Genomic DNA, 17,343 nt, shown 5'->3' on the forward strand with positions numbered 1-17,343 from the left:
CCGACATGTCGGACATGTCGGCTGACATGTCGGATCAGAGGCTAGAGCCACACAAATATGGCCATTTCAAGTCGGATATCATTTTTGAGGTCCATGTCGGACATGTTGGGGGATATTGCGAATATATCGGCTGATTTTCAGCCTTGAAAAATCAAAATCAGCCTTTTTTTTGAGTTGATAAGTATTGGGGTTTGGGTTTAGTACTCAAAAGTAACCCGATTAATTCTTTTTTTAGCCTTTTATTCCCACAGTAACCCGATAGCATATAATATAGATTAGGGCAAAGAGAAAAATATTGCTCTCTTTTCCGTTGCGATCTCCTCTCGTTCGTCTTCGTCTCTACAAATTGAAATTGTGAATACATAAAAGCGTGATGTAAACAATAAGTTTGGACCGTAGCTTGAAATCAATTCAAAGTCCAACACTTTATGTCAATTTTATGCAAGGCACTTCACTTTATGTTAATTTTATGCAAGGCACTTCGAAAGTTCTAGTTTGACAATGTGTATTTTATTTATTTGTTGGCATAATATTCTAATGTTTCCCTTCAAGAAATGGAAAACGACTCGTATCTTGATGATGAATACTCAACTCAAGTAGGATAAGTTATAACAAGACAAGTGCATTCCATCTTGGTGACCAAAATTGAGTAGAAATCCATCGGATATGGCAATCCGATATTTAGTATATGGCCCCTGACATATCCCCGATTTCTGCTATCCGACATGAATTTTGGCTGTCTGACATGAATCCGATATCCGACATTTAAAACCTTGGTTTTTATATGCGATGCAGGCCACTTGATCTTTGTGATGCTATTACATCAAGTCCAGATGTTGCGCTTGGATGTCAGGGGTCTAATACAAGTGGTGCAGCAATTCCAACTCATCAAGTTTCTCCTTCACCTTCTCTTCCTACATCAAATGCTAGCACTATGTCCCTGGGATCTTCTGGAATTGTCCCAGGAAGTAATTTACCGTCACCTTCTACACCACTAAATCCCCCTGCTAGGTAATATACAACCAGTTGACCTATCTTCTAACTGTTGATTGTATTAAGAGTTTGATTTTTATGTTTCGTGGTTGTATCCTCATAGGGATACACAGAGGTATTTCATGCATAGAGCAGCTTCTTTACCTGTTGATGACCAACAAAAAATGCATTATGCTCCAGTTCTTTCCGGAAGAAATAATCAGCAAGCTAGCATGGCTGTTCCTGGCTCTTTACCTGTAGGAGTTGATCAAGGTATTCACATGTTATCCACTGGCAATGGTATGGGTATGATGGGTGGTAGAACCATGCCTATGTCTAGACCAGGCTTTCAGCCAATACTCTCTCAAAGCATGCCCATGGTTTCTTCTGGTGGCATGCTTGCAAGCTGTGGAGGAGTGCCCAATCCTGTTAACACCCATCCTAGTACTCTTTCAGGCCCAGAGAACTCAATGTTAAGGCCACAGGTAAACTTTTGTTCTTAGTATAATTTTTCATAAAGTTTATCACTTCATTTTAATACTTCATGTTTAAGATCACTGCATTCATTTGTTATTTAAACCAATTTATTTTCTTTCTCAGTAAAACCTTCTCTCATTTGATGTGTAGTATCGGCCTTGTTTAATGGATATGTGGCTTTTGGACTATACCTTGATCATCTGGATGAATGAAATTCCCTTCATCATTTCTTTTATGCTTCTCCTTTTTTGTCTAATTTTTGTATATCGGCAAATTTTCTGTTTTCTTCCATGTTGCATGATCGTAAACTTTTTGAAAAATTTGCTTGTTACCGGCTGTTAAAGTTTGTAGCTAGGCTTTCTTTTTCCCGTCACTCTCTTGGTCAATATAGTTATAAAAATCTTGTCAATTTTTTTGTGGAGTTTACTTTCTGTAGACAAGTCCCATTTTGATGGTAATACTAGGATGAATAAGGTGAGTTTTGCCGCTATTTTTAGACATCTACATTGACCCTTTTCTTCTGGCCATCAAGCTCCTTTTAATACACTAATATTAGGTGTGAGCTAATGACATTGCTCAAATGGATATCTGTTGATATTTTACTGGGTTACATCCTAAATCTTTTGTCATTTAAACATTATGCTTTTGTACCTTAAGAAACTTGTGTACTGATCACGTGATTGTTGATCAAAATTTTGTATGTGAAATTACTGGTAATGTAGCCTGGTCAGAACACAGAGGACCATAGGCAGATGACGATGCAAGAAATCCCTCTGCATATCTCGCAAGGGAACGGTCAACTTATGCCTCCTTTCAGTGCCATGAGCACCCAATTTTCTACTATAACAAGGCCTTCATCACTCTCTTCTTATCAAGCGCAAAAGCATCAGCAATCTTACATTCTTGGAAACCCAAACCACACTCACATTCAAGGCATGAACCGTTCAAGCCCACAGCTGCATTCTTATGCCATCCGCCTGGCTAAAGAGAGGCAACTCCAGCAGCGGTTGATGCCTCAAGTTCAGCAACCGTATTCAGCAGTTCAGAGTAGTTCTCAGCTGCAACAGCAACCCCAGCCATCTTCCTCTTCACTTCCATTTCCTGCAAAAGCCCAACATAACAAGCAGCAGATGCAAAGTAAGTCACAAGGAAGTCCTGGGTTATCAAATCAGGTCATGAAGCAGAGACAGCAGCAGCAGCAGCAGCAGCAGCAGTTAAGACTCCGACAGCAACATAAGCAACAGTTGCAGCAGCAAGCTGAGCTTGTGAAGGGTGTAGGTGGGGGCTCAATGCTGATACATGAAAACCTAACTTTTGATCCCTCACAAGTTTCTGATAAACCTTTGATTCAGATGGAACGGGGTTTCTTTCCTGGTAGCTCAGGTTTGAATTCAGCTATTCCGCAATCCTCAAACCAGCACAAATCAAATTATGGGCTGCCTTCTCAATCATCAAACCAGATATCTCCACATCCTTTAAATCCTTTGTCTGCTCCGACACCACCACAACTACAGCATCAGATAAATCAAAATACACAAAGGATGATGCAGCAGAGTGGACATTTGAGTTCTGATGGTAGAGTAAAATCCTCAGGCGATCAAGTGCAAGTCCATCAGATGATTCCAACTACATCACTTCCTATTTCTACAAGTTCTGCTCCTTTGATGTCCTCTTCAACTCAGAGGAAAACAGAGCCATCGCATGATGTGAATTCACCCACTCCAACCACTCACTTGACTAGTTCACCCTCAGGAGGAACTGACCTTCAAACTCGGGATCATTGGCAACTGCAACAACAATCTCAATCACAGTTGCAGTTGCAGCAGCAACAGAAATCCCAGCATCCGCACGGACAAGGGATGCAGGGTAATAAATATGCACGACCTTCAAAGTTGGGATCAGGCTGATAGTAGTTATCAACGGACTGGTCTGTTATTTTTGAAAGTGGCCATGTTCCTCTTGTAAAATTGACGTACAGGTAAGCCTAAAACTCATGCCATATTACACTTAATTATACTTAATAATCTTGCTAGATTTACTTGTTGGACAGCATTCAATTTTTTACGGTCTCAGCACAATCTATACTTAGAATTAGAAAACTGTTGTTTATTTTCAGTTGCATTACCATTATCAAAGGATGAGTTTTTTCTTTTCTCTCAATGTTTCTTTCTTATATGGGAGTTCTGTTCTGCTTTTGTTTCTTTCTTTTTGTTTGGGATTGGAAGAGGATGCGTGAGTGTGGTGAGTGTGGTTCTTCGTCTTTTTTCTCAACCAACTCCTATGCTTGTGGTCTAATCCAACATCCCCACTGCTTTCTCTCTGTTATATTTCCCTCTACTTTTTCTTCTTTTCGGTTAAATCCTAGCTTCAAGATCTAACAGATGATACGTACAAGGTTTATCTTGTCAAATAAAATGTATATTTTCATCCTAAAGAATAGTGCATCCATATCCAAATATCTTACACCATGTAAATTCCACCAGTCGAAAGCCTAGACACATCATATACCACGCTGTTGGTTTAAAATGTCAAAAGCCAATATAAGCAAAACCAAAATGTTTCTAACCAACTAAAACAAACTGCACCGACAATGTGTTAGCTGCTACTACCACCAAATTGATATCTATCTATCAAAACTATAGAAGAAACTATCAGAAAAATAACAAATGTTCACCTTTTCTGCTGCGCCCTGCTGATGTGAAGTCACTGTAATGCCATCTCTCTATCATTACAAACCTCCTTCCTCTTCTTGCATAAAAGAACATCCATAATAAACACCAACGTTATTACACATGGTACAGGAGAAAAGAGCAGTCTGAAGTGTGAAGATTTGTGTTTGGCTTAGGAATTGAAGACATACTTTTAGAGCAACGGCTTAGAAAAAAGTGGACTGATAAGTTTATGTTATGTTTGTCTATTTGATTTGGTCTTCACTGAAGACGACAAATCCTGATAAGGGAACATACTTTTTGAATTTTACATATGCTTATGTGCTCAAATTCAATACTTTTCAGATGATGAAAGCTCAGAGTTACTGTCTTTCCCTTGTCAGAAAGATGGGGTTAATCTTATTTGCTCAGTTTTGGGACCATTTATTGCATGTTTCCTCTTCTTGTACCCGGTGCTGGTCTCAATACATTGCGATTGCGCGGTCCGAGTCAATTGTTCGATCAATGGCATTTGTAAATTTTTGTGCAGCGAGAAGACCTTTTATCTAGTTATGGGCTTATACAGTAGCATTGTAGCCATGACATGCTAATGTGGATAATGTATGGCCCCACATTGTTCTCTAACCAAATATTGTACAAAATGTGATAGTCATTTTTTTTTACTCCCCCTCTTGATTTGCCACTTTGATGGAAAACTGTACAGAAATTTAATGTATCAAAAGAATTTAATCTTTGTGGCTTAATTTCATATAAAGGAGGTGCGGAAATTGGAGCCTGATTCATGTTGCATAACTTTGTCTGTCATATGTGAAATTAAATAGATACAACCTCATTTGTATCCATCTCAGTTTCTTGTTAGTGGTTGATTGAAGAGCACAAGAATTGAATTAAAAATGCCATTAAAATGAAGAGTTTAGATCATCTGAATCTAACCTTATGACTTTCTGATTTTTGACTATTTATCCTTTGGTATGACGTGAATTCTATTATTTGTAAATTACGTTAAACCTTGCGAACTGTACTCATTTTCTTTTGTGTGAATTCGTACTTTCTTGGTTGATTGTGTACTAACTAATTCGCAAGATATATATAGTCGTGAGTAAGTCCATCGAAAAAACTGATGGTTGGGTATTGTCCATCTTGCGATTGGTGTAAAATAATAGTCTATTAAATGGCAACAAATCCTATATGCAAGTGAAGTCTTCATACAAGAAAACATTAAAATTTCCAGGCTACTCAAATATAATGTTTTGTTAGACCAACTGAAAGTCAATTTGTAACTGTGAGAATCAGTTTGCTTTACGGTTATGTGTTGGGAAAGATTGACAAATCCCAGGATAATTTTCCCAACTAAATGAGACAAAAATAACATCAAAGATTTTTTGCGTGGAAAACCCTTCGAAAAGAAGGAAAAACCACGGGACCCGTAGGCCATTTAAAAACTTTCACTATAATAATAATGGTTACACACTTCACTCTTAGGTGGATCTCTCACAAATTTGACTAATAACACAACTTCAATTTGTGGATAGAACTTCACAAATTAGCTCTCTATTTTTCTCTCTCAGATAAACTCTCTGTTTCTGAGGCTCTCACTTTGTTGTTTCTTGTTTTTCGGATGATTGAAAAATGAACGAAGCGTCTTCTATTTATAGAAGAAACCGGCCTCCTCTCTCCTCGAAATTTGCCGTGAATTTCGTTCAACATCTTCCAATTTGTCAAAAGTATATGGGTCCCTTTGCTGACCTTCTTTGTTTTCCTACCGTCCTTCTACTTACTTGCCGACCCACGTGTTTGACAAAGAGAAAGAAACGAGACGAGCCGTAACTTTTGACAAAGCAAAAATGTCCACCCAATCTTTCGTTCTTTGATTGCTGTCTCATGTGATCTCTACCTTTTTTTTCTTCTTGCTGGCCCACGTGAACACATGAGGTGGACCAACACTATGGAAGTGCATCCATGTCAGCATTTAAGTAAAATATAATATTTTGTTAGAAAAATATTATTGAAACTAGAAAAATAAAATTAATATGTTAATAGTGTTTTGTTTATTTATTTAAATAGATACCTTCACTTATTTTTAAATCCAATGCTTTATCTCCACTTATTTTTAAGCCCACCAACTTCTAAAATCACTCCTAAAACTAAAATACTCCGATGAATTATTTTTAAATTCAATTTGTATTTAAGTAGTTTGTTTTTACGATATGAGTTGCTACATTCTGTTGTAACTTGCTATATTTTTGTTCTCTAAGTAGTTAGGTATATGGTATATTTTTAAATTTAGTCAATGTTTTAAGCTTTTTTTTTTTTTTGGGTTCGAGTGTTGCACTAATGATGCAGCATGGTGAACTATAGATGGCTTTTTTTTCGCATCTATTTATTTTTATCCACCAACTTTCAAAACGAATTTTTGGCTATAAGCCTGGATTTCTTTTCTTGAATTAATAAACGCAGAGCTCATACCATTATTTATTCGTAAAAGCATCATGATCTATAATGACTCTTAGACCCAAAAACTCCACTGAATGAATTTTAAACACTCACTTTATATTTCGCTTGCTTGGCATGAAGTGTAAGTTCTTTGTATTTTACTATAACTTACTTTATATATATATATATATATATATAATATATATATATAATATATATATTATATATTATATATATATATATATATGAGAATAATGGAGGTGAGCTGGCAGCTCACCTACTCCGTGACTGCAAGTGTATACATGTGAGCCCACCCGATGTGACTATAGGGGGCTCACATGTCATACACTTGCAGCTACGGGGTAGTGAGGCTGGGCCAGCTCAGCCTCCATTATCTCATATATAATAATATATAATATAGAGAAATAATGAAGGTGAGGCTGGCAGCTCACTACCCCGTGAGCTGGCAAGTATGACATGTGAGCCCCACCCGATGTGACTAGTAGGGGGCTCACATGTCATACACTTGCAGCTTACCACACGGGGGTAGGTGGCTGCCAGCTACCTCCATTATTCTCTAATATATAATAATATATATATATATAATATATATATATATATATACACACGGAAAAAATGTTAAGTTCCAAAAAAAAAAAATAAAAAGGGTGTGACCGGACCCATATTATTTTTTATGTAACAGAAGGCCCCAAAATAAATAGTTAAGTTTTCAGTGCCTATTTCTTTCCACAGCAATTTGTTTACAAAATGCCCTAAAATGCGTCAACCATCATCTGCCACCCAAGAATCCTCGTCCACGCTGCCACCCGCTGCAAGCCATGCTATTTTCGTCGCCTGCGTCCCGCATTAATACCTCTACTGTCGCTTCCGCTGCAAACAAATACGCCCGACCTCGCGTCCGATCTCAAACCCGCCGTCGCCGTTTCGGATCCAAACCCGCTTCGCCGGTTCACCTACACATAGCTCAGCCGTGCCACGTCGTCGTTCTCCCCCCCTCTCAAACTCGGTCAGGGTTGGTTCGGGCCCGTGTTCCGTGTGGCCAGAAGATCGCCGTCAAGCTAATGGATTCAGGCTCTCTTCAAGGCGAGAGGGAGTTTCATAACGAGCTCTCCATCGCCGGCAAGATGCTTTCCTCTGGCTCGCCGATCGATCGGAGATCAAGAAATTAAGAACGACCGAAGAGCGATTGGATCACCGGACCCTCGACTGTTTCATCCAAGGGCTGCTTTCCGAAGACTTCGGGGGAAGTCAGAGCGTAGGAAACATCAGCAGGGATTGGAGTGGTGGGCTTCATTGGATGAAGAAGGAGAAGAAGAGCAGGCCAGCGAAGGAGTGGTGGCGAGAGGAGTACTGTGAAGAGCTCACCAAGAAATTAACAGCAGAGGATCGAAGAGGATGATGATTAAGTGCATGCAAAAGCAATATTGAAGGAGGAGAGCACCCTCGTTGGTGGCAGGAGGGTGATGAGGATTGTGGATTGCCATCAGAGAGAAAGATCAAGAGGAGGAGGAAGAAGAATTGGAGCAGATGCAGTCAAGAGTGGTGGATGGATGGCCTCAGTGGCGACAGGGAGGAGGAGAAGCCAGGATTGGGATGCTGGCACTGAAATCCCCGAGAGTGGCGGCACGATCAGCAGTGCCCCGAGCATGAGGAGGGGTACTGTTTGCTATGTAGCACCAGAATATGATGGCGGAGGCCCTTCATCTGAGAAATGCGATATTTATATATACCTTTCGTGTTCTGCTTCTGGTTCTCATCTTTGGGCGACGCCCACTCCAAGTGTGATCAGCTTCACCTACCTCGGAGTTTGAGCGTGTGAATCTCGTTTCATGGGCAAGGCATCTTTGCTCATTTGGTAAGGCTTTTGGACCTGAGTATATTAATTTAGTTGTGTAAACAGTAGTTGATGTGGATGACAAACATTACAGCAAGCTTGACATTTATTGTTCTTATTGTATTTTTGGTATTTTGCCACCACATATTTACGTTATACAACATACATTTAACAGGTTCAAATGAAAAGCTATATGTTTACTTAAACGTCAACAGGAAAAGCTAATACTTAACATGTACATTTGACAAGTTAACATATTCAGTCGCATGTTATCATGTTATAAAGAAGATGACATGTAACAGTAAAAATTAACATATTATGCTAAAAGTTAACATATTCAGCTAATAGTTAACATGCAGAGATGAAATATAAGATGTTCGTAAGAAAGTTAACATATGCAGATGAAAGTTAACATATACAGCTGATAGTTAACATGTTCACGTGAATGTTAGCATATAAACCTGAACGTTAACATATACACCTGAAAGTTAACATATACAAATGAGAGTTAACATGCTCACGTGAAAGTTAACATGTTCAGGTTAAAGGCAACATTTTTAGCTTAAATTTAATATATTCAGCTGAAAGTTAACATCTTCACATTAAACTCTATAGAATTTAAAATTCAACGTGTATAGTTGAAAGCCAACATGTTCATCTCAAAGTTAACGTAGTCAAATAAAAGTTAAACATGTTTAGCTAAAAGTTATCCAGCTGAAAATAGTTGTAGCACCAAGACATTTTATAGGAAATACAAACGGTATACCCCAGCTAAACAAGTACATTACACAAAACTTCTTACATTTGAAAGTACCCTAGAGGGAGGTGAATAGGATTTATGCTAATCTAATATAATTTAAAGCCAATTTAAAACTAATAAACAAATTATCCTAGCAAGTATGAAATACAACAAGATATGAGCTAGGATATGGAATTAAACTAAGAGCGATATAAACATGAGACAATAGGCGATATGAAAATATATAAGAATAAATGCGTCAAAGCCAAACACAAACAAAAGGAAATGATCACGGAGTTCGGTCCTTCCGACCTACGTCTTCGCTCCCCACTCCCGAGAAGAATCCACTATTACAAATGGGTTTTCGATGTTCACCCAAAAACGTTTACACATCACAATCTCGGTTTTCTAACTCACCGAAAATTTTCACAACTCACACTCTTGCAATCACACTCTATACCCTCTAAGTGTTGGTCTCTAGCCCGTGTCCTCTTCCTCAAGTGCTCGGATTTACAACATCTCCCTAGGCTTTACTATCGACGTCACTTCTCTTGGAATTGACCTCGTCTCTCACCACACTCCTCTCGGTGTAAAATTGTATTACAAAGTGTATCTTACAATTAAGGCTCAATAACAAAGTTTGTTCTCTATAATGGATAAGAACTCTATGTAAGCTCACTCTCAAAGATACACTCACCATAACCCAAATTACACTCAATGTGTTAATACTAAAAGCTCAATGGTTGTGTGTGTAAACAAAGAGTATAAAATCAAACTAAACTTAATATGAAAATCTAGCTTAGTGAAAATGATAATCAATGAACAATATAAATATAAAGTTAGAATTGAGTTTAGAAAACTTCTCCACTAATGACGAGAGAGAGAGAGAGAGAGAGAGAGATGAGATGAAATCCCAAATACTAAAGGATGATCTCTTCTTCCTCTTGTGAAAATCTCTTCACAAACAAAACTTATAAATACACTTAAACAAAACTTTAAAACTCTCTTAAACTTACTTAAAACTTTTCTTCATTAGTTTGGGAATGTTAAGTTCAAGGGGGTATATATAGGAAATCCCAAAGCCAAGAAGAAAGCAAGAAAAGACCAAAAAACCTAACAAAAATCGGAATCTAGAACTAGCCATTAGCAGGCAACAGCTACCGCGAAGAGTATAGTCTCTGGACTTTAGCTGGTCGACCGTGGTGGTCGACCGCGAGAGCCTGAGAAGCAGATCTGGGAATTTGCACCTGGTCGGTCGACCGCGACTACCTAGCCGGGCGACCGCAAACTGACACAGAACCTGAAATGTAATTTTTTTTAATTTGAAACCCTGTTAAAAAATATCAAACAAATTTTAAAAATTGTAAAACTTTGGGGAATACTTGTAAACTTGATAATGAACATGTTACAAAAAAAAAATTCAAATTGCATCTCCCAATAGTGAAAACTCTATGTTTTGCAAAAATGTCCAAAACATGAAAACTTGATATACTTGAAATTTGATGTTTTGACATAAACCAAGTTTTAAAACTTTGTAAAATAATTTTATAGACTTAATAAAAGATGTATATAATGATTGTTAAGTCCATAAACCAATAACACAATATTTCCACAAAAATAATGTTTTGTATAATATATGTATTTACAAAAACACAAATGATAAATATAAAACGTATGAGTATGTATATGAATATATCTATTGTTTCATATTTGAATAGCTAAACCAAAACAAAAATAATAAATATGAAATATGCAAGTATATTAACAAGTATATGTATTTCATATTTATATTAACTTGAAAACCAAAAATGTGTATGTGTATGTGTATGTGTATGTGTGTATATAATTGAGCTTAAAGTATCAACACGTAAGTATAAACCTAAACTAATTATACCAAGCTATAGATCTTTGATGTAGCTCAACTTGGTTGCGGATGAAGCTTGAACTTGAATTGTGCATAGGCTTCACTCCACTATCTTTCCGCCAACCTCCATTTGATATGATCGTTATAGCGTAATCCATCCAACCTCTAACTAATGTTTGTGTAGATTACCTAACAAAACAAATGGAAACACTCGACATACGTTGTTAGAAATTGTTTGTAATCATCAAAACAATATTATGGATTAGGCTCATAAACATGAGATCTAATAAGGCTAACAATCTCCCCCTTTTTGATGATGACAAACAATGTTACTAAAAGAGATATAAAATATGCATGATACTAAAAGAATATGTAAATTATAAGCATCATGCATAAAACCAAAGCTATACTCACAATGTTTCTTCCCCTTTGTCAACATCAAAAATGGGGGAAACAACAAGAATGAAGAGAGCGAAAGCTCCCCCTAACAAAAAGCACAAGTGAGTATAAAACAATATAGGGAATAGCTCCCCCCTATCAAAGTGACATATAAAATGTATACAATGTTGACTATGGCAAGCAACAACATATGTCTATACATTTGCCACACAAGAATATGTATACATGATAGCTAATGTGAGCAAACATAAGAGACAAAACACATGAAGGAATACATTATAAAGCACAAAAATGATGATCCATAAGCTCAAACATATAAATACTATCACCAATGTGTTCACAATGATCTCATAAGCACAAACCACTTAGAAACAATACAAAAACAAGGTAAACATATGTGAGCAAGCATAAATATAAAATCATGCTAAACACCACTCACATTAAGGAAGACCAAGTGAACACATATATATGTATCATTAAGACAAAGTGTCACAAGGGTCTAAAACATATCTATAAGATATATATTAAACACTAAAAATTAAAACCAAAAATTAAAACCAATGATTTATAAATAAATCCTTAAAGCCGCAAATGATACCAAAGGAAAATATGGTTAGGATAAAAATAAGCCAAATTGTTATATGTAACAAGAAAGCAAGAGAGGCAACCATATTATCAAGCTCTTGAGCTTGTTCCAACCCATATAAACATTTTTAGTACCTAATAAACATGATTTGGAAATAACCAATAAACCCGGGGGGGCTAATATAAAAAAACAAAAGTCTTGACTTTTAAAATTTTGTTTTATTTTCAAAAAAAATTCAAAACACATTTTTCAAAACCAAGAAAAAAAATAAAAAATGCTAAAAATATTGGTTTAAAAATCAAAAAAGTTTTGGCACCCAAATATTCTTGGTGTCAAAAATTTTAGGGACATGACTCCTATTATTTAAGCTCAATGTCCTAGGATTATGATCCCTTTTGAGCGCATTTGGTGCACGAATACGGTCAAAGTAAAGATTATGCAAATGACCTTTTTGATTGCAATAAGTGCAATGAAAGAGGCTCATTTAATTTTGTTGAATAATAACTTGTGCACGAGAAACATTTGCAAATAAGGATGGTCTTTTAAGATCATTTTGCAAATGTGAAACATTATTAAACAAATGTGGTCTACTTGGAGCATTTTACGAAATTGAAGCTTTTTGCAAATTAAAATAATATTTCGTCAAATGACCAATTCTACCACAAAGACTACATTCAAACACATGTGGCCTTTTAGAAACATTTGGCAAATATAAAACCTTTTGTAAATCAAAACAAAATTTTGCCAAATGGCCAAAGCGACCATAAAAATCACATTTAAACACATGAGTATGCTTATGATTAACAATAGGTGTATGTGCATGTGTGTGTGATGAAGAAGCCTTATGAGGTGCACAAGAAGCATTAGTCTTAGAATATTTGTGTGCATCGTAACAAAATTTAGTTAAATGGTCTTTTCAGCTGCAAATGGTGCATTTGTAAATTTTGATATACAAGTGTGCATAGTGGGTCCATAAGTTTTTTATGATTATCAATACATGTTTTTAAGATTGAATCTAAACAAGATATGTGGTTCTTCACAAGATTCAATTCATCATTATTCATAACATCATTGACAATAGAAGTAGAGCATGTATGATTATTCTTGAAAGAATCAAATTCATTCCTAATGGCTTCTACTTCTAGCATGGCATCTATCTTAGCATGAGATAAGCTAGTAATTGATGAGGTTAATTTTTTATTTTTCAAAATTAACATATCATTGATTTCTTTAAGAGTTATATTTTCTTTAGCAATGATATCAAATTTGGATGCTAGCATATCATGATCGGATTTTAGCTCTACATGCTTGCTTTTTAAGTGAATAAAATTTTTATGCAACTTTATGTAGGCATGCATTAATTTATCATATGCACAAGCGAGTTCATTAATGGATAATTCACTATCGGATTTCGAATCGCTTACCACACTAGGGTTATCCTTTAGTGGCCGTGTGCAAGATGATGAGGCTCCAATCTTACTAGAAGTCAATTCTGTTAAAGCATGTTGAATCTCCTCCAAGTTACCTTAATGTGTTTCAATAAATGTCCATAATTTGTAAGTACTATCAAAATAAACAAACTTATTAAAAAAAGATGAGTCAAAATCATTTAGCAAGTATTCTAACAAAATCTTGTTCATTGTAAACAAACTTTTATCATTTTTGCTCCACTTGGATTTTTTCAACGTGGGCACAATATAAGCACACTCGATAATTTTACACAAATATAAATGTTTAGATCTAAAAAATATTTTAAATCTAAAACACCATTGAGCTTAGAGGAAAGTATTGAATTTAGGAGCAATATTAGGATCATAGCCTAAGTAAGATACAACATGCATATCCATAATTATAAATATATGCAAGCAAGATAAAAAATCTCAAAGCTAGATTAGCATCAAATATAAGAGCAAGGATCTTTAACTCAAGACGATTAAACCACGAATCAAAGAGCATCAAGCTCTGATACCAATTAAAAATACCCTAGAGGGTGGTGAATATGGTTTATGCTAATCTAATCTGATTTAATGTTAATTTTAAAACTAATAAAAAATTATCCTAGCAAGTATGAAATACAACAAGATATGAGCTAGGATATATAATTAAACTAAGGGCGATATAAACATGAGACAAAAGGAGATATAAAAAATACAATAATAAGTGCGTCAAAGCCAAACACAAACACAATGAAATGACCACGGAGTTCGGTCCTTCCGACCTACGTCTCCGATCTCCACTCCCAGGGAGAATCCACTATCACAAATGGGTTTTCGACGTTCACCCAAAAATGTTTACACATCACAATCTTGGTTTTCTAGCTCATCAAAAACTTTCACAACTCACACTCTTACAATCACACTCTACACCCTCTAAGTGTTGGTCTCTAACCCGTGTCCTCTTCCTCAAGTGCTCAGATTTATAACATCCCCCTAGGATTTACTACCAATGTCACTCCTCTTGGAATCGACCCCGTCTCTCACCATACACTCCTCTCGGTGTATAAGTGTATTACAAAGTGTATCTCACAATTTAGACTCAATAACAAAGTTTGTTCTCTACAATGGATGAGAACTCTATGTAAGCTCACTCTCAAAGATACACTCACCATAACCCAAATTACACTCAATGTGATAATACTAAAATCTCAATGGTTGTGTGTATAAACAAAGAGTATAAAATCAAACTAAACTCAATATGAAAATCTAGCTTAGTGAAAATGATAATCAATGAACAATATAAATATAAAGCTATAACTGAGTTTAGAAAACTTCTCCAATGATGATGATGAGAGAGAGAGAGAGAGAGAGAGAGAGAGAGATGAGATGAAAGCCCAAACACCAAAGGATGATCTCTTATTCCTCTTGTGAAAATCTCTTCACAAACAAAACTTGTAAACACACTTAAACAAAACCTTAAAACCCTCTTAAACTTGTGTAAAACTTTTCTTCATTAGTTTGGGAATGTTAAGTGGAAGGGTGTATATATAGCAAACCCCAAAGCCAAGAAGAAAGCAAGAAATGACAAAAAACCCAACAAAAATCGGAATCTAGAACTAGCCATTAGCAGGCAACAGCTACCGCGACGGTCGACCACGGCGATACATCTGGTTGACCGCGAGAGACCAAAAATAGAGTATAGTCTCTAGACTTCAGCTGGTCGACCGTGGTGGTTGACCGTGAGAGCGTGAGAAGCAGATCTGGGAATCTACACCTAGCCGGTCGACCGCGGCTACCTAGCCGGTCAACCGCAAACTGACACAGAATCTGAAATGTAGTTTTTTTTAATTTGAAACCCTGTTAAAAAATATCAAAAAATCTAAAAATTGTAAAACTTTGAGGAATGCTTGTAAATATGATAATAAACATGTTACAAAAAAAAATTCAAATTGCATCTCCCAATAGTGAAAACTCTATGTTTTGCAAAAATGTCCAAAACATGAAAACTTGATATACTTAAAATTTGATGTTTTGACATAAATCAAGTTTTGAAACTTTGTAAAATGATTTTATAGACTTAATAAAAGATGTATATAATGATTGTTAAGTCTATAAACCAAGAACACAATATTTCCATAAAAATAATGTTTTGTATAATATATATACTTTACAAAAACACAAATGATAAATATGAAACGTATGAGTATGTTTATGAATATATCTATTGTTTCATATTTGAATAGCTAAACCAAAAAATAATAATAAATATGAAATATGTAAGTATATTAACAAGTATATGTATTTCATATTTATATAAACTTGAAAACTAAAAACGTGTATGTGTATGTGTATGTGTGTATATAATTGAGCTTAAAGTATCAACACGCAAGTATAACCTAAGCTAATTATACCAAGCTATAGATCTTTGATGTAGCTCAACTTGGTTGCGAATGAAGCTTAAACTTGAATCTTTGACTTGAATTGTTTCCCATCCAACCTCCAACTAATATTTGTGTAGATTACCTAACAAAACAAATACAAACACTCGACACACGTTGTTAGGAATTGTTTGTAATCATTAAAACAAGATTAGGGATTAGGCTCATAAACATGGGACCTAATAAGGCTAACAACATTCTTACAACTGATATTGCTTGAGTACACAATAGCATTTTCATAGCAGTATATTATCATTTTCGTAGCAGCATATTATCATTTTTTCACATCTGGAAGTTAACATGTTTAGCTGAGAGTTATCGTCATCAAATGAAAGTTAACACGTTCATGTTAAAGTCAACATGTTAGAATGAAAGTTAACATATATAGCAAAAAGTTAACATGTTCAGTTGAGAGTTAACGTTTTCAAGTAAAAATTAACATATTCATGTTAAAGACAACATGTTTGTCTGAAAGTTAACATATACATATAAAAGTTAACATGTACAACATGTAGTTAACCTTTTTAATTAAAAGTTAATATGTTCATCTAAAAGTTAAGATCTTCACTTAAAAGTTAGCTAAAAAAACTGAACATTAATGTGTACAGTTGAAAGCCAACATTTTCTTTTGAAAGTTAACATAGTCAAATGAAATATTAGCTCGAAGTTATTCAATTGAAAATTTAGCTCAGCTAAACAAGTACATTACACAAAACTTTTTATATTCTTATAGCTGATATTGCTTGAATACATAATATAATTAGTCTTAGAACTTCATAGATTATAAAAATCTTCCACAATATACTATAAAATTCTAGATTCTCTCAAACAGTTCTTAGCTATTTCTACCAGTTTTCCTCTCCCATATGCAGTGGCGTAGCCAGGATTATTTTTTGCCCTGGGTGAAAAATAAAGGGATTATGTCGAACAAGACGAAGTAGAGGAGGCCGATATTGGCGATTGTGTTGAGCACTGTCAGGTTGCGTTTGGGGAATACATTATCGAGAAGCTGGCTTGTAATTTGATAGCAACCCTTATATCTTCACATTTTTAGTTTATACTCAATTTTTAGTTGTTTTAAGTTGCATCTCATTGTCATATTCATCCAAATATGTGACAGTTCTATGCTAAAAGACAACCATAATTAGACAAATTATCTTTATATCATTGATCCTTAGATTTTATCATAACAGTATAGTTTGTGTGGATGAGTAGAATGAAGAGATAGATACTTTACCACATATAAAAAATAAATTTTCATTTTCTTACCCTGGGCAGCTACCCAGGGCAAGCTGTATGTGGCTCCGCCACTGCGCATATGCATGGAGGAAGGCAGTGAATACATCACAGGATTTTGCAATAGATGGAAGCCCTTCAAAAAAATTCTTCAGCAACATTTACTCCAAAAACCTTAGTTATCAAGTCTATTCGCATTGCGTAATCACTATCAGACAACTAATATTCTTAATGGGATT

The 17,343-nt window shown here is 35.5% G+C and overlaps 1 protein-coding gene and 1 pseudogene across 2 annotated transcripts in view; both read left to right on the top strand.

Annotated features, from left to right (window-relative positions):
* Nucleotides 1-4,896, top strand: part of LOC109845478 (chromatin modification-related protein EAF1 B-like) — a 20,423-nt gene extending 15,527 nt beyond the window's left edge. For both annotated transcript variants that reach the window (XM_020414723.1, XM_020414724.1), the window contains exons 20-23: nt 796-1,011; nt 1,097-1,457; nt 2,172-3,427; nt 4,464-4,896. In XM_020414723.1, the coding sequence (XP_020270312.1) occupies nt 796-1,011; nt 1,097-1,457; nt 2,172-3,356 (1,762 nt within the window). In that variant the 3' untranslated portion in view covers nt 3,357-3,427; nt 4,464-4,896. The remainder of the gene's footprint in view (nt 1-795; nt 1,012-1,096; nt 1,458-2,171; nt 3,428-4,463) is intronic.
* Nucleotides 7,469-8,544, top strand: LOC109845313 (annotated as a pseudogene).

Source organism: Asparagus officinalis, chromosome 6 (genome assembly GCF_001876935.1).
Source record: "Asparagus officinalis chromosome 6, Aspof.V1, whole genome shotgun sequence".
Lineage (NCBI taxonomy): Eukaryota > Viridiplantae > Streptophyta > Magnoliopsida > Asparagales > Asparagaceae > Asparagus > Asparagus officinalis.